The 20,151-nt window shown below is 36.4% G+C and overlaps 2 protein-coding genes and 2 long non-coding RNA genes across 4 annotated transcripts; all 4 read right to left on the bottom strand.

Moving 5' to 3' along the window:
• Window positions 1-944: 944 nt before the first annotated feature.
• LOC135206531 (laminin subunit alpha-like) lies at window positions 945-8,171 on the bottom strand. Its single transcript, XM_064237885.1, has 5 exons — window positions 7,989-8,171; window positions 7,192-7,291; window positions 6,431-6,672; window positions 3,202-3,305; window positions 945-1,155 (listed from the first exon to the last, which is right to left on the bottom strand). Exons 1-5 carry the CDS (start codon window positions 8,092-8,094, stop codon window positions 1,042-1,044), a joined length of 666 nt encoding a protein of 221 aa, XP_064093955.1. The 5' UTR covers window positions 8,095-8,171; the 3' UTR covers window positions 945-1,041.
• Window positions 8,172-8,751: 580 nt separating this feature from the next.
• LOC135206530 (uncharacterized) lies at window positions 8,752-10,978 on the bottom strand. Its single transcript, XR_010312773.1, has 4 exons — window positions 10,701-10,978; window positions 9,878-10,045; window positions 9,587-9,740; window positions 8,752-8,973 (listed from the first exon to the last, which is right to left on the bottom strand). It is a non-coding gene; the product is annotated as an uncharacterized LOC135206530 (long non-coding RNA).
• An 862-nt stretch (window positions 10,979-11,840) lies between these two features.
• On the bottom strand, window positions 11,841-13,968 carry LOC135206529 (uncharacterized). The gene is made up of 3 exons (XR_010312772.1): window positions 13,764-13,968; window positions 12,868-13,108; window positions 11,841-12,029 (listed from the first exon to the last, which is right to left on the bottom strand). It is a non-coding gene; the product is annotated as an uncharacterized LOC135206529 (long non-coding RNA).
• Window positions 13,969-16,190: 2,222 nt separating this feature from the next.
• Window positions 16,191-19,423, bottom strand: LOC135206528 (uncharacterized). The gene is made up of 4 exons (XM_064237884.1): window positions 19,348-19,423; window positions 18,389-18,522; window positions 17,088-17,231; window positions 16,191-16,378 (listed from the first exon to the last, which is right to left on the bottom strand). The coding sequence occupies exons 1-4, from the start codon at window positions 19,352-19,354 to the stop codon at window positions 16,298-16,300; spliced, it is 366 nt and encodes a 121-aa protein (XP_064093954.1). The 5' UTR covers window positions 19,355-19,423; the 3' UTR covers window positions 16,191-16,297.
• Between the last annotated feature and the right edge of the window lie 728 nt (window positions 19,424-20,151).

Raw genomic sequence — 20,151 nt, 5'->3', positions numbered from 1 at the left:
CACAGAAAGAATTTATGGCAGAAATTCACATTACAATATGCATATCATAACCTCAAAAGCAAGTAAGCACGGAGACACAAGGTGTGACTTTAATCGTTATTCAAATATTGATAAAGAGAAGCACAATTCCAAATGTGTTTGTAACAGGTTTACAGAAACAAATCATGCATTTAAAATATATATATATATATATATATATATATATATATATATATATATAGTATATATATATATATATATATATATGAATGGGGGTTTCGCCATAGCAGAAAAAGTCTTCGATCGGGCAGAAAAATTTCGGTCACTGGAGGTACTATCACAATACAGCAGTGCTATCTGAATAACAGCTAAGACGGAGATATGTAACGATATTCAAATTACAAGGCAAAATCTCTGTAACAGCCCTAGGGTTTTATATGCTTCACAGATGTCTGAATATTACAGTCAGTCCCGGTTTACGATGGTTTCAGCTCACGGCGTTCTGAGATTACAACGCTTTTCAACTATATTCATCATAAATTAATTCCAGTTTTCTTACAGAAAAATTATGACTCCAAAAGGCAAAATATTCAATATTTGAAGATTTTCTTGATCTCAAAATGCAGCTTACATAGTTGGTTAATACACCCAAAGAAGCTTAAACAAGTATGTTTTCTTAGGATTTTTTCACAATGTTCTGGCTTACGTACGATTTTCGGCTTACGACGCGTCTCAAGAACAGAACCCCCATCGTAAACTGGGGACTGACTGTCTCTAACAATCCCAAGGTACATCCTTGTTAAACAAAACAAAGTCAATGATCATGCAGAATCAAACAGTCTTGACGGAATTCTCAAGATAAACTTCACACATCACCAAACACTGCAATGGAAGGTCGCCATCTGACTCTGTACCTCTAGCTGGGAAGGCTTTTTTCCCCATTTTATACTCACCTTAACAAAGACTGATAATACAATCTTATGCTCTCATGAGAAAGAACTGTGACAAAATAAATCGTTAATTGCAAGGAAGTTAAATATGGCCTTTCCCAAGCTTGAAGCACTAAGCTGTGGCAATGCTCTGTCCATGACGAAGGCTAAAACTCGCACACCAATTAACTTCATAAGCAAACGTCAAATAACTCACCAAAGTTATATCCACCAGAGAATTCAGGATCTAGGAAGTAAAAACAACTAAATAATACTGGAAACTTTCATCAAAATATTTACAGTTTACGTGGATGAGTTATGTTATCAAAAACAACGTTTTCTTTACGAAGAGATCTTACATAAAGATGTGAGTATGTGTTTGTGTGTGTGTGTATGCATCCAGTGTAAAGTGTCTACTTACAGTACTTCATAAGGTAATTAAGTGCTGTTGAAAGAGCATTTTAAGACTACTTACTGTTTTTATGACAGCGACTAACTGCGTAAGCAGGTAAAAGGGATTACCACATAGTGAAGTAATAAGAACAGTCCTTTATTATTTATTTTTTTTTTCGAAAGATGAAATTTTACCCCACATTTTAGGATTATAAGGGAGTAAAGTCAATAACGGAAAAGTAAAAAGCACAATAGAGCAAACTATTATGGTAAACTGTAAGCAATGTGGCAGATGACACATGATTATTTACAACGTGACACTTGATGTATGGATGCCTTAAAATTCGATAGCTCTATAAGCAATATCTCACAGCTAGAGAAGCAGAATTTAACTGGCTAAATATGTGAATAAAATCTTGAGCATGGTTTACAATCCATTAATGCGAAACGTGAATTCAAAGAAAATGTTGGCAAAGTGGCCCAAGTGGATATTAAGCAAATTTTCTCCATGAACAGTACAAGAAGTTTATCGGTAGAAACATATCTATAGCTGTATTAACTTATTATACTGTTTCTCTTCAGTTAAGTACAGGGTCGCTTGGCTAATTAGTTCACTATGAATACTAAATAAGGGAACCGACACCAAAAACTCCATTTCAGTGACTTAACATGTCAACTGGCTGCTCTCGTACAACTGATGAACTACAATGAAGGATTAAAAGTGCGGAAGGCATTTCCTTCTCTTGTCCTTTTCTACTTACGAACAAATTTTGAATGAATATCAAATCTCAAGTAAAAATTATTTAACACTCAAAATGAGAGTTCCGCTTGGTCACTTACTCGTTACTTGACCTCTCAATAGTGCAAAAATTACATGATTGTCATCTACTCTTGAGTGACAGAAGGAATCATTGTATATGGTGTACATTAATTTGGCAAAATTATCATTGCTGGTATCTTTAGTTTCATGCTGTTCATTCTTAGCTCCAGTTTATGCATTAAAGTACCTGCTCCACGGAGAAAGAGATAAGCAGGTAACTTCAGGGAGAAGCTCTTACCAATTTTAATGGGTTGACATTACCCATTCAATAGCATTTCTCCTAAAAGTTAGTCTGTCTTCTTAACCTTATACTTTTCAACAAGTGTTGCTTTTTATATTTTATGTTTTTTTTTATATTGTCAGTTTCTACCAACTGTGATGAGAAATACAATTTTATTATCTGCTTTAAATTTTCTTATACTTTTCTTTAATTATTCCTTACATTCACTGCCAATTGCGACCAATTTCACTTTAGAAATGCTTAGAAATGCATTAAAAAGCAATTATGCTTAAAGCAAAGTGTATAGTTTCTTTAAAAAAACATAAAACTCTGAAAGGGTGTCAGAGATTTAAAATGATCCATATACACATTTACAATAGCTGAGTGAAGTCATGCTCGGATGAAACGGTTCTCGCTGGAGGCAGCTTTATTCTAACTGTTCTATAGCTATAGTAGATTCACATCAACCATGCATCTGATGTCTAGGCCAGTCCCTTACGACACTCCTGATTGGCTGTTGATAAGCCAATCACAGGGCTGGAAACTCTCAGTCTTTCGAGAGAGTTCACATAGGCAGGATGTATGTTCCACCTCTCCTGAGGGATACGTCTTTCAAAAGTATCCCTCAGGAGAGGTGCAACATACATCCTGCCTATGTGAACTCTCTCAAAAGACTGAGAGTTTCCAGCCCTGTGATTGGCTTATCAACAGCCAATCAGGATCGTCGTAAGTGACTGGCCTAGACCTCAGATGCACGGTTGATGTGAATCTACCATAGTAAGAACACCTCTTATTTACATAGATATGCATTTTATTAAATTTTGTTACACAGATGATACAAAGTGTTGCAGTCAACTTACCGAATCTGAACCCGGAGGTTTCGTCGACTTCTTCTGTCGCTGGCTCCACGGGAGAGCACAGCGATCTCGGAGGATTGGGTGCGTCACTGAAGGACGAGTTTCCTCTGTGGGAAGGGAAAGTGCCTAAATTAGAGAATTCCTAGTTTAAAAAAAATATTAAAAGGTTTCTTATGAAAACCGCTTCTTCGCCAGAAGTAAACCTTATGCTGTAAGTGGGAAGGACGTTAAATAAAAGGCACTTATTAGTGGTGTCTACAAAACTGCGTGTGACTGGTGAATACTCAAACATGTAAAATTTGTCCTTTTTAGCTACAATTAAAACGGAAAAATTCAATTAGATTATGTGACAATGAAATAAAATTGGTTGACTCCGACTGACAAACAGAAGGGCTAAAAATAACAGTGTACGTTTTTGCAATGACAAACATATTTTAGTGTTATTGAAATTAGTAACTGGTGATACAAAAACAATAGGAAAAAACACACAAAAAAAAGACGTTGTACCGCACCACGCTAATGTTGTGTACAACTACTTTACCAGTGACAAAGACGGATTTAAAGGTGCTAGTAGGAGGAAGGAAGGTTACTGATTGGAAGGGTGATCTAGGGGTAACACTGAAGGACTCTTGGCTTGTGCTATAATCGTATTCCTCCGAGTCTTCCTCCACCTCTGTTCTGCCTCCAAGTCCACTGGTGGCAGTGTGCCTCTCGCGATGATTGGCACGTCGACGACCTCACTAATATTTCTCCTCCTCTGTCCTGTAATTTCAAGTTTTGCAGTTCAGGCAACAAGCAGCAATGCCAGTGGTTGTTGAAGGGAGAGAGACATTTATGGAAACTACAAGGTTAATGTAGTCAGCATTCACACAACAGTAAAAGAAACAAAGGCAGAAATTGTGTAAATTCTTTTTCATATTAAGCTCATGAAAAGATAAGTTTGATAAATCCTAAAGTTAAGTATATCTTAGTTTTACCAGAGCACTGAGCTGATTAACAGCTCTGCTAGGGCTGGCCCAAAGGATTAGATATTTTGACGTGGCTACGAACCAATTGGTCACCTAGCAACGGGACGTACAACTTATTGTGGGATCCGAATCACACTATATCGAGAAATGAATTTCTATCACCAGAAATAAATTCCTCTGATTCCGCCTTGGCCGAGCCGGGAATCGGACCTCGGACCACCGAATTGGCAGCCGAGCGCGAAAACCACTCGTCCACGAGGGGAACTTGATGATAAATCTTAAACAGCTACTGAATCGAATAAGGGAAAGTGAGAGACTTTACATCTTTGACTTGTTTCAGTTTACATTTGTGTGAAAGCTGACTATTTGACGTTATCAACTGCTACAATACTTTATTAACTTCTACAATATTACGTGTCAGGTTGCAGGGCATAATGCTATGTTTATTTAATATCTCTTATGATGTCTTTAGTTATGGCAACATCATTCAATCTACAGTTCTTTAAATTTTTTCTAAATTTTAAAAATATGTATCAGTTTTGTTCGATCTAAAATCACTTAAACGTGGTGTCAGGCACATGCGTGGTACCTAAAGGAATAATATGTGAGAAATCTATTTGAACGTAAAAAGCAACACGTTACGGAAATCTTAATTGAAGCTTCTGTGTCTAACCCGATAAAACATTATGCCAGCAAGAGGATTTGTTCAGAAAGCAGCTTGTATTAATTCAACCTCCTATAACGAAGCATCTCAGGTTTAATATTCATCGATGAGCACTGGCAGGTAAAATAAAATAAAAACTCAATATTAACTAGGGCTACTTCCATAGTGGGAACATCTATTTTAGTATAATACAGTAATACCATAATTTCTCGCACGGTTATCAAGGAAGTCGATCATCTTGATGCATTGGATTAGAACACACAAGACTTTTTAGATTTTCTTCATCGACAATATCAAGTCATGCATACCAAGAACTAATGAAGACTTCAAAGAATTAAAAACCTACAAATGCCAAGTTGAAAAAGGGGAGGGATAAAACTTAACACAAATGCAGAACTTGCTGGACTGAAAACAACAAACAAATTTGTTAAAGTCATCTTTAATTGGATTGATGACTGCCTTCTTACTTACCCATGTTCTATTTCTATAAATGCCTCATGTACATTCTTGAGAATCTATATTATTATTATTATTATTATTATTATTATTATTATTATTATTATTATTATTATTATTATTATTATCATTATTATTCAGCATGAATACTAAGTCGTACGGAACCACCCAAAATTGGTACAGATTTGCCAAACAAACTTCCTTGTGAAAAAATCGAAAAATAAAGCAAATATAAATTTGAAGCCGTCAGCAATATCCAGTAATTCGTTTTTTTCAATTTAACTTGCATACCCATACCTATTATTTTTCCTTTAAGCTACATCACATCTCTTGTCATGAAGGAGCTACAGTTTAATCACTAGCTATTCGCTGTTACTGATATTGCAAGTACTTAAAATGAATATCAAGTGTACTATCCTTCATTCAAACATTTTTATGAAGTGAAGTTCTGTAACTAAATCCTTTCTATCTTTACTTCCTTAACTTGGGACTGTGTTCATTCCTGAAAAGCTCAAATCTCATAGCAAATGCCTTATCTAAACTTGCTTTCAGGCAAACTGGAATGCCTTATCTAATTTATTTTCAGCAAACTGGAACACCTTATCTAAACTTATTTTCAGCCAAACTGGAACACCTTATCTAAACTTATTTTCGGGCAAACTGGAATGCCATATCTAAACTTATTTTCGGGCAAACTGGATTACCTTATCTGGACCTATTTTCAGGCAAACTGGAATGCCTTATCTAAACTTTTTTCGGGCAAACGGATTACCTTATCTGAACCTATTATCAGGCAAACTGGAATGCCTTATCTTAACTTGCTTTCAGCCAAACTGGAATGCCTTATCTAAGCTTATTTTCAGGCAAACTGGAATGCCTTATCTAAACTTATTTTCAGGCAAACTGGAATGCCTTATCTAAACTTACTTTCAGGCAAACTGGCACAACAGTATTATGTGCAACATCATTTTTGTAGCTTTATTAAAAGGTCCTGACGAACCATTCCTCTCACTGAGCATTATCCTTGCCATTATCATGCCATGAACTAATATAACATGTACCCCAGCATGCTAAAAAAAAATTGGGAATTTATCTTGAAAACTAAATATATGTAAACAGATTTGTGTCATCATCACATCCATACCCAGAGATGGAGTCTGGAAGAGAGCAGTGCTCTTGAATATCGGACACTTCTGCAGAAGAGCTCTTGGGCGTTCTGTGCTCTGAGCGAAGTTGACAACACGGCCGTTGAGAGTAGCATCTCCAATACACCCGTAGAAATTAGTATCGGTTGCAGAGGCTGCCGCTGCAATGCTGTAAGTGTCTGGTACGCCACCGAAGAACACCGGACCGTCGAGTGGAATGGCCCGTTTTTGCACATCGACCCTGTAAATAATAAAGGTTGTACAGTTACATCGCAAGATATAAAGCATTTTTTATGCTCGCAGGAGATATATCACTACTTGACTATCGATATTACTTTGAAAAAAAAAAAACAATATGGAATACTCATGAATTCACTCTCATTCCATAAGTTACCCACAATTCATTCAATTTCACTCCTAAACTGACAATATCTCTGAGCAAAGTTGTAAGAAAAGGAAGCGATGCTTTAATGTGCATGATAAGTTCGTATTCTAGAACAATAATGTTCTCTTGCCATACCAGCGTGTTCTTACGAAAATACAGGTATATTTGCCATCTTTACAGCAGATTGCACGTAGTACTTGCTCGAACTGGAACAGAATGCCCACTTCAAAAATGAGATGACAGAGCAAGATCTGAAGGACGGAAGCAAGGTTTCACTTGCAACAGACTATTGCCAGAAAAAGAAGGCGAGCCGGAAAGAGCATCCTTGGGTCTAGTAAAACTAAAAAAAATACAATGTTCTGATTCTCTATTTACCTGTAAGACTTGTAATCATCAATGTCAAGACGAAGAACATTATGTTCACGCGTTGCAATGACCACATGCCATTCACTGTCGTTGTATCTATCGAAGGAACCTGAAATTAGGAATGACAATCGTTAACATATACCTTTACTCTTCGTCATCACCGGGGTTACGGAAAATCAAAGGCAGAAATAAGATGTCAATAAATGACATTTGTAAAGTGCTTTACAAAGAAAGTAACGTCCAATGATATTCGACATTCTCTCTCTCTCTCTCTAAAGAAGTATGACTACATTTTGTAAACCTAGAACACTTTTCTTTTTTAGAATTGGTAACTACATCTCAGTTACCTAATTTCCTAGTATACATAAACCAAAATAAAAAAGAAATCACGTGATCTAGATATTGTTTTGATGTGCTTTTACATAAAGAACGGATGCTATCTTGATTACCTAAGCTGCAACAAGATTGTATTGTCCCTCTAACCTTATGGAAACTCTGACATGTTTACTCAATGTCCAAATATATCATTGCTGTCTTTTTCACTGTCACGTGGAAAAATAAGTCTACAAAACCCTTTGCTTATGATCCTGAATAATAGACTTGAAACTAGCAACCAGATGCGGAATATATGTAATAACATTATCTTGCTATAGAGCTGATAAATTATTCAAGGTAAAATACTCTTATTCCGTCGTCTTGGTCATGTCAATTCCAGCTAGAAGCAGACCTTAAAGTCTCATCTCATTCAAATAACATTATTACCAATATTTGTTGTATTCCTTTGGAAACATGAAAATACACATTACCTGTGGTGAGCTCTCCTCCCGGGAATGCACGAAGGATGAGTGCACTTTCAGCCATGGAGAGTGAGAGATAACTGCTTTGATCTGCCGTCGAGGCATAGAATATCATTCCATCAGTCTGGTCCGTCTTGAACTTGAAGACGAGCTGAAGCCGCTTCCGTCTGGGCTGTCGTACCTGACATAGCCTGGATTCTCTATGTCAAATGACACAAGGAGCTCGCCACCTGTAATACGAGTAAATGTAGTTGCTTTCGACCTCTTCTTGACGTCTTTTGCATAAAAGTGGAAGTACAGGGTCATTAACAATATAAGTCGGTCTATTGTGTTATAGATTTCAGTATAGGCAGTCCCCGGCTTATGACAGGGTTCCATTCTTGAGACAGGCTGTAAGTCGAAAATCGTTGTAAGCTGGAAAATTGTAAAAAAAAAATCCTAAGAAAACTTTACTTTTAATGCTCTGGCATGGTATTAAAAAACTGTAAACTGCATTTTCATTGCATTTTTTATCAAAAAACCTCCAAATATTGATTATTTTGCATTTTTGGAGTCTTATATCTTCTGCCCTATTGGCGTCGGCGTAACGGCCATAACCCAATGGAACATGTTTCATAAACCTTGGAGTAATTTCTGATGAATATAATTGAAAAGCGTCGTAACCTCGGAATGTCGTAAGTCGGGGACTGCCTACAAATAGGTATCGAGTGTATAAAAGTCTTCTGATGAGTATTGAGAAAACCGAATTTAATATTTCTGTGACCTGACCTGTATTGGACATCCCGGTACCGTGCCAAGGGACTCCGTGCTCTTTGTGAGGTCAACATTAACGGACGACAAGATAACGTTGTCCATGCAGCCGTTGAAATCATCATTGGTGATGTCTGTGAACTCGTGCTCTCCCTGGATAACCACCGAAGTACATGACCTCTGGAATGTCTTTGAACTGTGTTGCACTGCCTCCTGATTCTCCTTGAATGGTCTCTTGAGCTATCTGTGGACAAAGTTCAAATTGTGCTGTATATTTTTTGGATTCAAGTTGTAGCAATATGGAAAATATGTAAGCCCCAGTTAAAACTTTGAAGAACATTTATAAAGCCACTATGTTTATCAAGTGTGAATTTTCCAGTGCAAATTTCCCACTGACATTCTTTCATCAACTTCACACAAATAGATTTTGTATTCAAACGTTAGCAACCAATCTTTCGTCAGAAACTTTGCTTTCTTTCTGTAATCTTTTTCCTGGTTGGATGAGTGGTTTACGTGCTCGACTACCAATTCGGTAGTTCTCGAGTTCGATTTCCTGCTCTGCCAACATGGAGTCAAAGGAATTTGTTTCTGGTGATTAGAAATTCACTTCTCGATATAATGTGGTTCGGATCCCACAATAAGAAACCAATTGGTTCCTAGCCACATAAAAATATATCTAATCCTTCGGGCCAGCCCTAGGAGAGCTGTCAATCAGCTCAGTGGTCTGGTTAAACTAAGATATACTTCACTTTTTTTTTTTTTTTTTTAATCTTGTAATCTGGGTAATATCCAGCAATGACTTCAGAACTTTGGATTCTGCTAATGTCAACTTTCCGTGAAGGAACTAATTAACATACCTTCAGGACGCCGGCCTTTTGCTGCCTGGCCACTTCCACGTGGTGCCACTGCCCATCATTGTACGTGTTCTGATCTTATTGTCGCACCACCAGTTCCTAAATCATACTGGAAAAGCATGTGGCCCTCTTCCAGAGAGACACTCATGTACTGATCCTGTTGGAAAAAATGTATCTTATTTCACCGTTGAAAACTTTGATCTGCGTCATCAATTTTTTCGGTTATGCCAATAATGAAAACTTTAGAAAATAAATAAATACCAACTGGATTTCAAGAGTTGAAATACCACTTACACTCTCACTAACTATCATAAACAGAATTCCGTCCTCTGCAACGTCTTGAAGTCTATCTGTATGTCGAACAGTTTTTGGAAGCGGTATCCATTACGGGTATCAAGGGCCGCGTATCCATTGCCATCAAAGCGTAAACCGGTTACTGGTTTCAGGTCAACCAACTTATCTCTGAAAAGTAATTGTGCATGGAATGTTGTAGGGTCGGAAAGCAGTGTGTTAGAGTACTAATTCACTAATTCAAAATATGCTTCTGATAAAAAGGGAGTATTATATGAACTAAAAAATAATTATGAACTTTAGCTTCAGTGTAATATAAGCATGATTCCACGAAGAGTCTATCTACTAATGAACGCTTTTAGCAACAATTCGTTCAGTAGTAATATAGAAATGCAACTGGCTAGTTTTGATCTGCTTTCTATCCCGCCTGGAGGGTAAGACTATTATTTCTGAACCCTGTTTTGAAGCCACATTCTAAATGGCAATGTAAAGCACATTGCATTAAAATTATTGACTGGCATGTGGTAATTAGTCCTTTACGATCCAGATACATCTTGGAAATAAATGATTTTCACAAACATAAAAAATAGAGATCTTATCATAAGTTTCTTTTATTTGGTTGCCAATGAAAACATTACCAATTAATTAGCGGAAACCGGCGCAGAAGCACTTAACTGAGGAATGGCCAGTGGGGACTTCCTCATCAGGACCAGAGTAGTTAGGAACTTTTTCCTGGACCATTTTTTGTCAAAACAAACCAATTATCGTGAGGTTAACTTCTATTTTTGACGCGTCGCACGAGGAAAACGACTTGTAGGTAACATACCTCTCTAAGGCTCCTCGCTGGTAAATGTTATTTGTTCCATTATGTATGAAATTCCAGAGACCAAGTGGTCGGTCATTAATTCTCAGGTCTTCTATTTGTCCAAAGAATGACGTGCTCCTGATGGACTTGTCGATTTCCACGCCTGCAGGTATGCCGCCAACGAAGATCTTGGACACTTTAGGATCTAGATTGAACACAGAGAACCTTCCAGGCAGAACCTCCTCAACTGATCCTGCGTCGATATCACCGTCGACTTCTCGTTGGATGGATAATTTCACCACTTTTGCCCACGTCCTTACCTTAAAAACAAAAAAATAAATAAATACAAATGCAATGTGGTTTCCCCTCACTATAAAAACGCCAAAATTTTATTTATCAGGCAATATGTATTTTGAAATTGCATCGACCAACCAGGAATGATGATATATTTCAATAATGAAATAAACATGAATTATGATAAGTAACCCCCATCCATGTCAAAAGGAAACAGAGGTAGACATCTTAATCACTGAATACATGGCACAGAAAAGATACCTCTAACTAACGCAATGGGGATATATTCCAAATTATAGTAAGTGATTATCATTTTATTTCCATTCTGTTAATGAAGCTTTTGTTGGTGCAGAGGTTTTTTTTTTTAGCAAGAAGGCAAGGCAAATTATCAATACAGTTATACTTTCTCTTTGACACTAATCTGGGGAGATGCTACCACCTTGCATTTACTTTCTCTCTAGAATAATATCAATTGAAATATGGTACATAAAACAGAGTATACAGAACTAGCAAGACTATCAATCTCCCAAAAGCAGTCTAGAATACAAATTATTCTACACTGTTCGCTGTATGTAGCAGTTGTATGAAAAAAATGAAGCTACATATTGAAATCAGTTCTCTATAAAATACTTGCTAGTGTAAACTGATACAGAGTAGTCCAACTTGTGCCTCGTTTCTACACGAGTTTTTTTTTTCTTCTTCTTGTGCATGGGGGCACATTCCCCAGTATAGCCCTACACAGAGAGTTCGTTACATATCAATGGCGATTACTTTCATCCTTTCATGAATCCAACAACTTTCCAGTAATAGTATTTACATTTCCTTACCTTTCTACTATGATCTGAGTCACACTCCATCAGCATATAAAGATCATTGTATTCGATGGTGTGAGCTCCAGCTCCAAGGTCCATCGTGAGGTGAAGGAATCCCTGATCAAGCTCCAGAGCCATAAAGTCGTCACTGAGCGAGCGCCTCATTCTTTGGCTACCTCCAACTGGCGTCCCCATGAACACAAGGAGGCCTGTGGGCTCAGTGGTTTTGTACATAAAATGATACCTGCCAAAGGTAAGCAGAAGATTTCGTGTCAAATACTTTGAGTAGATGGAGAATGTTTACATTTTGTCTCTATCATTACATCTTTCATAGCGATTTTGACGTCTTTAATATACTGTACTTGTTTTGAGTTTGGAATCAGAATGAAATCATATTAGACTTACTTCAGCTTTGTGTACATGCGTCTAATAATAAGCCTCTCTGCTTTAAATTAAATGTCTACAAATTAAATTAAATTAAACTAAATGTCGACAAATCTTTTAGACATTTGTAAAACCTAGAGCTCAGAGACTCTTGAAGACTAATGAACTCAAATGGAATGCAGTAATTATTAGAAATTTATTTTAGAGTCGAGTTTTTGATGGTGTTTTGTGGCAAAGTTGAATATACAGTAATGATTTTCTTAGGTGAAGCACATTTTCGTAAACTAAAGAAGATACAGAATTAAACCCAATGATTGGAGTTAAATTTCAGAGGCAGTAGATTCCTTGCATTCTATGCGTGGCAAATATACTGTATAGAAAGCAATGGAATTAAGGTCTTTTTTTATAATAATTTTTGTGATTTCATTCAATCCCTGATAGAAATGGTGGAATTCCACCCTCACACTGATTGTATTTTCACTTCCTGTAAATAAGACCTTCAGAGACAGAATTTTCTTTATTTCTCCTTTCTTGAATAACCTAGTGAATCAATGAATAATACTGAATTCCAAAGAAATATAACTGTACAGTAAATTGTTTGAGAAGTAAAACTGCAGAATCAATACCATGTTACCATATAACAGCACAGTAAATTGTTTGAGAAGTCAAACTACAGAATCAGTACCCTGTTACAGTACCTTTGTAGCTGTAGCAGCCTTAGACAGGTCTTCAGGATTTTGCAGTTCCAGTGTTGTATTGGGCAGGAATGAAACTCCTACTTTAATCTTGTTAGCAAGTTCGCGAGTCTTCTTGATGGTGTCTCTCAGCTTCTCCAGGCGATCGCCAACGTCAATCCCTTTGGCCTGGATGGCGTCTTTCCTGGTACGAAGGTGCTGGCAAGCTCCACCATTTCTGGGACAACTTGCTCCACTTCTTCAACTGAAATGCATTTTAGAAAGTTATATGGCATATGACCCAACTGTAAGTTCTGCTTAATTTAAGCTCAGGATAGGATCCAGGAGCAAGATCATTTATTAATAGATATGTATGAATAGTGGAATTTCGGGCTGACACCTGAAAGGCAAGAAAAGGGAATGGCCTAACTTAGAGTGTCAGGTAGTTTATTTTAGGGCTGCTCATTGTCAAATAGCTAAAGGATATTGTTTTATTGATATGCTAATACTTCCAGGCCTGAAGTGACTGAGCTAACATGATACTTAGTTCAGCGGTTGCAGCTACAAAAATTACATAATTTACATATGAAAATACAAGCTTCGAAAATAAGGTGTATCAGTTAGGAGAACAGCCATTTGAGAAAGGTATTTCTTTATACCTACCTGCAATGAGTGCACCATTACAATGGTATGATTTTTAAAATCCTCTCTGCCTTGTCTTTCCACTGAGCTGGAATACCATGATTATATCTTGCAAATTTATCCTATAAATATAATAGACACGATAGCTATTATAGTGATACGGAAAGGTTTCGAAAGTTTACAGTTCATAAATGGTTGACATAACTGGACTTTATCAAAAATGCCAAGGAAATGCGGTCCCACGTAGAATTTTCATAACCTGGTTGGTCCATACATACCCTGTTTGTACGCGAGCTGGATAGCTTTCTGTCCTTCTGCAATATTTTTCTTAATGCACGCGCCTCCTCAGCTGCTTGAGGTAACTGGTCTTCAATGTTTGCAATGTTGAGAATGGCCTCGTTGGCGCTTTCCCTGGACTCAACCGCACTCCCTTTCAGATCTGCAGCTTCTTCAGAAATAGATGAAGCTTGAAGGGACTCTAGTCCACTGAAATTTTAGAAAGAAAATAATATTGGACTAATGTCGTCTGATTTTTAGGCGAGTAAAAATGAATTAAAAAAAATATTATGGATTTTGGTTGTTCGAAACTGTAAATTTATCAGCACAGCAATACTTTTTAGCGAGATCATGTTTTTTCTTCTTTCCAATTGTAAATGCATTCAAAGCTAACCAGAATCCCTGAGTTATAAAACAAAACTTGCCTCTCCTCTGTGAAACATACCTAACTGCAGACAGACTCAGTGGTTTATCTATTTTTTGAAAAATATTTACAAAATACAATACATAGCAGCGACAAATGCATTAAATGTCTTAAAATAAAGATAGCTCACAACTTGGAAAATCCATAAATATTAGTTTGATACCCTTCCCATGAAAATTCATTACATTTTAGGTTTAACGAAATAATCTATTGTTTTTTACTAACCCGATCAATGTACCGTGAGATTAAGTGAGATTTTACTGAAAAAGTAAACCTTCGGTGTTCTATCGTCTATCACAAAGGATAAATAACTGCAAAAGCCGATAAGTTGACAAGCATTCAAACTTTATGTTTATGAAATCATACATACTTAACTTTTAGGAAAAGTATATCACAACTCACAAATATAATAGTAATTACACAATGCACATGATTCTTTATGGAACTTTATCTACAAAGGATTTACACAAACTTTTCATAATATATTTGGCTAAGTTCTTTTGACATCTAACAAGCCTCCCACTGTTATCATTTATAGAGCAGGGTCCCCAACCTGCGGGGGCCGCATGCGGCCCTTAATGATACTCAGTGTGGCCCTCAGAGCAATATAAGGGTTATCCTCTCTCTCTCTCTAGATATTTTTATGAAACAGTTCAGTGATGAAACTTTATACATTTTCCCTGTTGTAAAGTGCTGCAGAATGAGAAAAGGAAATACTCAACTGCCTCAAAAGAAAAATGTATAAAGGCAATGGAACTTTTTAAAAACAAAGAAGAATTTGCAAATAGATTTAAGGACTTCCATGATCATAAGCAGGAAATTCAAATGTTTCAAAACTCTTTCAGTGTATCACCAGAAGAGATTCCAGGAATTTATCAAATGCAAATCATTGATTTGCAAGCCAATGATGCACTGAAAACCGCGTTTCAAGACAATAGCCTTTTGGAATTTTATTCCAGTCTAACAGAAGAATATTCTGACTTTAAAAAGTTTGCTGTTGGCATGTTTTCAGTTTTCGGTAGTACATATATCTGTGAGCAAACATTTTCAAAATGATACTAGTAAAATCAAAACTTGGACCAAAGCTTACTGATGAGCACCTCACCAAATTTTGAGACTTTCTGTTACAAATGTAGAAATAGATATTGCTAAGCTTGCAAATAAGATGCAGCATCAAGTTTCCCATTAAAGATAAGAGATATTGAATTTTCAATAACTCATTATTTTTCTTGCACAAATTCTACAATAAAACACGAGCTACTAATAAATATTTTTTTAATTTATATGATAATACCTACGTAGCAATAGCTGGCATAAGAGTGTAAGACTCTTAACTTAAACTAAACTCAAAAGATGAATAATATACAGATAAATGTGAACTTTCTCCGATAGTAAGGATAATTCTAATATGCGGCCCTCATCTGTATTTCGAATGATTATGTGGCCCTTTTACGCAAAAAGGTTGGGACCCCTGATTTAGAGCATATGATGGAACACATTCCATAATATTGTGTTGATTTTTGTTTGCATTCATTATTGCCAAATTCACTTCAGCTCTAATCTATTAAATCATGCAGTATTGTGAAAGCAACTTTATGTTTCAGCATTCATGACCACTTAGAGAAAGTAGGGAGTCCCTGGTGATCGGCAAACTCGGTTAATGGCAAATCATTTTTATGGGGCTTGTCTAGCAACACAAAATTGGTGATTTATGGCATCATAACAGGCCAAGTTTCGTTTATCAGCGCCATAAGGTGCCAATAATGGAGTTATGGCGCCATAACATACCTAACAGAGGCGCCATTAACCGAAGCTCGACCCCACCCCAAAGGTGCCATAAATCACCAAGTTTTCAGTTAAATGACAGTTTTGTTTTCACCTTATCCCAGCAACCCCGCCGAGAATGTAACCCCTGCCAATAACCAGGGACTGCCTGCAAAGCTGATTTGAGTTTTAACGGAAATGGTTTCCTAAGACTAAGCCACACTTACCGTGTCAATGACAGCTAAGGAGCCACTGATGTATAAATTGATATCTTTTAGATTTTGTACATCTTTCTGAGCACTGATCAACTGAGGACGAAGCTCACTTTCAACTTGAACCACCCTCAGCTCAGCGAGTCCATACTTTTTCTTCAGACTTCTTCTGAGAGTCCAGAGCTTGGTCACTGATACCTTCAGACATTTCAACAGCCTATAAAAAAAGATTCCAGTATAGTTGAGCAATCAATGAATCATTTGAAGGACATTTACCTTTAAAGTCAGCAGTACAAACAAATAAAAAATCATTGTTTTGTGAGGTACAGGGTGAATTTTCCCTCTCAACATAAATTTCGACCCAGGATTTGACCATCATCGAGGTCATAAAGTCATGAGTTGGAAATATTCATGTCAGAACGATCAGTAAGTTTTCTAAAACACTAAAGAACCCAAGGAAGAAGAATGAACTCTATTATTAGCCACCTGATGACTAGAGGAGAGGCTCTCTAAAGATTATCTATACTTTATCTTTCTTTAAACTCTAGCACGATGTTCTTTTCCGCCCTCCTCTTAAGCCTACATCTTTTACTTTTTATCCTTTATCAATAATGATTTTATGTAATAATTTACAATAAAACAATCAATTACAAATATATTATAGTACAACATTACAATAAAACAATCAATTACAAATATATTATAGTACAACATTACAGTAAAACATCAATTACAAATATATTATAGTACAACATTACAATAAAACAATCAATTACAAATATATTATAGTACAACATTACAATAAAACAATCAATTACAAATATATTATAGTACAACATTACAATAAAACAATCAATTACAAATATATTATAGTACAATAATAGCCAAAGAATCAAAGTAAAAATCACGACAGTGAAAACACTCACCCTCATAGCAGATTTCTTGGCAACAACAGAGGCATTGTAAGCATCATCAATGGCAATAACGATGTTATTATAAGCATTGGCGGCTTCCAGAGCATTTTCAGCCACCTGACGAGTGTCTGCCAGCAAATCATCCAGTTCATCGGCCTGGAAAAACAAGAGGTTGTCGCATGATTTGGGGGTTACTGGTGCTCATACGGAGATTATACTGAAGAACAGGAACTCTCATGAACCGACCTTCCTCCAGACCAGATATTGCATTAAGCCGGATGTAAAGGTTGGGAGGGGGTTGGGTTTAGGGGTTGGGGTGGGGGGGGGGGTGGGGAGACTTTGTCTGTTTGTGGGAATTTGCATGACAGAAGGGACGGAGGTGTCTGCAACCTCATCCGTTATCTTAGACTATGTAAAAGTAATGCTTTCACAAAGTGGTGTGTTAGTTACTCTTCTACTGAATGATAGGTAATTGAATATGCAATTACATACATATATATATATATATATATATATATATATATATATATATATATATATATATATATATATAAAGTCCCATTAAAAACTTTGCCTTTTACAGATAATTCCACAGCGAAGTAAAAGTCCCTATAGTACTGAAACGTTTTTCTAATTGTTTTAATCTAGTTTTCATAGCCGTTATCATGAAAGCTTTGTTCATTATTCTTTTTTTTTAAGATCTTCCATCTTCTGTTAATTATAGCTTTTCTACATAAAATATAAAAACCGATACAGCTGCCATAATTTTTCTTGTACCACAGAACCAAATGAATATGACGACTTTTCGAAGATAGTACTTAAATAATATAATGATCTCATTTTATTTTATTTTCTGTTAAATTCACCAACTACTGAAAGTAAGTTAGTATTTGTACATGTAAATATCTACAAAATGTCAAGTATATTACCATCATGTATAACTGAATCACGAAAGTTTGGAACGTGATAAATCCATAAATAAAGGTATAAGCCACGAAGGAAAATAAACGACGGAGTTTCTGTAAGATCTGTCGACTCAACGTCCTTTACTTAGCAGATAAATTGCTGAGTAAAGGACGTTGAGTCGAAAGATCTTGCAAGAAACTCCGTTGTTTATTTTTCCTTTGTGGCTTATACCTTTATTTATATTACCATCATACGTTCCACATTGGGTAACATCGCAACCCAGCAATAATCGTGTTTCCCTTAAGTTATTCTCACAATATGGAACCTACAAATACTATCAATATCCCTTAAAATCGATCATAAAGATGAGTGAGAAAATAATATCGTCCAAACAAAACAGAACTCACCCGATTCTTGAGTATTTCGGCGTGACCTTGAGCTTTGTGCGCTGGAAGCTGAGCTCGCTCAAGCTCCGACACAACTGTTGCCACTGTCGTATTCAAGTTAGATTTTGCAGTTCGAAGTTTTCCAATCTCCACAACTGTCAAGTGAAATAAGATCGGCGTTAGTAAAATAGTAGCTTACATGCAACTCCGAAGTAAAAGTCAAGAAAATTTTACAAAATTGTTTCAGATTCCGAGTTGCCGTGTATACCAGGGACATCTGTTGCCCAGCTTACATGATGACGATGCAAAGTGATGTTTTAATGATACAGTCTATGTGTATACATACATACGGAGTAATATATATACAGCCACACTGGAGATGCTAAGTACTTTCGTCTTACTACCTAGACATGGTCACTTAGCATCTCCAATCCAGTGGTTCAATTTTCCTTCATGGGTGTAACTTTGTTCATATAATCATCACGTTTTTTATTTCTTCGTGATTTTAAAATCATATTATATATATATATATATATATATATATATATATATATATATATATATAATATATATATATATATATATATATTATAGATATATATATATATATTATATAAGATTTCTTATCACATCACCGTGATTCACAAAATGCCCTGTAATATCCAATTCACTCTACCTCGGAATTAATTTATTTCCATGTATGTTAACTGAAGGTGAATTTTTTTAAGTTGATAATAATTTCGTCCTCCCGTCGATTCGAACGAGTGGTCAGACAGAGAATTATATTTTTGGACACTAACATACCACTGAGCACGCAAAATCGAAAAACGACTAAAGAGCATTTGGATTGCTAAGAAAAATTTAGCAGAACGTGGCTGGCAGGAGTGAATTGTATTCGAGTTAAAAAATAAAGTTAACAATAAAGGCTGCCTTTCAGCGACTTACAGTTACAATAACGTTCAAATTCAAGAGAATCTTACCTAACATATCATAATTTCCTGAAGCGTTTTCTGATAGTTCTGGTTTGCTTTATCGACATAATCTCGGCCTTCATTGGATGAAACTTCTCGCCTGACCATCCATCTTATTAGCCTCGTCCAGTTTCTTCTTCAGAGCTTCGTACCTGGAAAATGTAAATCAGTTCTTGAGACAAGAGGAATTTCAAAGCTGTTGTCTAGCTCTTTGTAGGCATTAGTTAGAGTCACGACTTTGACAGATTTTTAGAGTATAAATCGATGCTAAAGGGCCTTTGATCCAGACCAGTGGTGCTATGTTTAATGGTTGATCCTACGCTAATTACTGAATAGATTAACTATCCTTGATCATCTTACCCGAACACTTTATTCTCCTGGTTCATCTCTTGGGCGCTCTTGCCCTTATCATTAGCCTTCAGAATGTGACCTCGCATCTCCGTTAGTTTCTCATCGTACTTCTTCAGGGAATTCTCGTACGATCCTGTTGCATTCTCTTGGGCCTAGAAAGAGATTTTTGTAATTCAGATACAATAATGCAGGTGAAATTATATATCCGGAGCTGAATATAGAATCTAGGGCAAATGCCAATCACTGGCACCTATGAGGTCATTCAGTGGCTGAACGCGGAAATTGACAATAAAAGGTTTGAAAGGTGTAACAGGAGGATAAGCCTCGCAGTTTGCCACTATGAATCAAGTATTAGGAGAGAGTGGAAAGTAAGATGAAGAAAGAGAATATGAAAAGAGGTACAGTAAAAGGAACGAAAGTGGTTGCAGCTAAGGGCAGAAGGCACACTGCAAAAGAACCTTA

Source organism: Macrobrachium nipponense, chromosome 31 (assembly GCF_015104395.2).
Source record: "Macrobrachium nipponense isolate FS-2020 chromosome 31, ASM1510439v2, whole genome shotgun sequence".
NCBI classification, from domain to species: domain Eukaryota; kingdom Metazoa; phylum Arthropoda; class Malacostraca; order Decapoda; family Palaemonidae; genus Macrobrachium; species Macrobrachium nipponense.
Note: the sequence above shows the minus strand (reverse complement) of the source record. Positions and strands in the feature narration are given on the sequence as shown.

What these genes read in the sequence shown, in the direction of transcription:
- LOC135206531 (XM_064237885.1), bottom strand. Translation starts at nt 8,094, where the DNA reads ATGATATTCTATGCCTCGACGGCAGATCAAAGCAGTTATCTCTCACTC. An exon ending in GATGATTACAAGTCTTACAG is followed by an intron (nt 6,673 to 7,191) that starts GTAAATAGAGAA and finishes TATTATTTACAG; the next exon opens with GGTCGATGTGCAAAAACGGG. An exon ending in CTTCCAGACTCCATCTCTGG is followed by an intron (nt 3,306 to 6,430) that starts GTATGGATGTGA and finishes CCCTTCCCACAG; the next exon opens with AGGAAACTCGTCCTTCAGTG.
- LOC135206528 (XM_064237884.1), bottom strand. An exon ending in CCGAAATACTCAAGAATCGG is followed by an intron (nt 17,232 to 18,388) that starts GTGAGTTCTGTT and finishes TTGTTTTTCCAG; the next exon opens with GCCGATGAACTGGATGATTT. An exon ending in CCAAGAAATCTGCTATGAGG is followed by an intron (nt 16,379 to 17,087) that starts GTGAGTGTTTTC and finishes CTTTTTTTATAG; the next exon opens with GCTGTTGAAATGTCTGAAGG.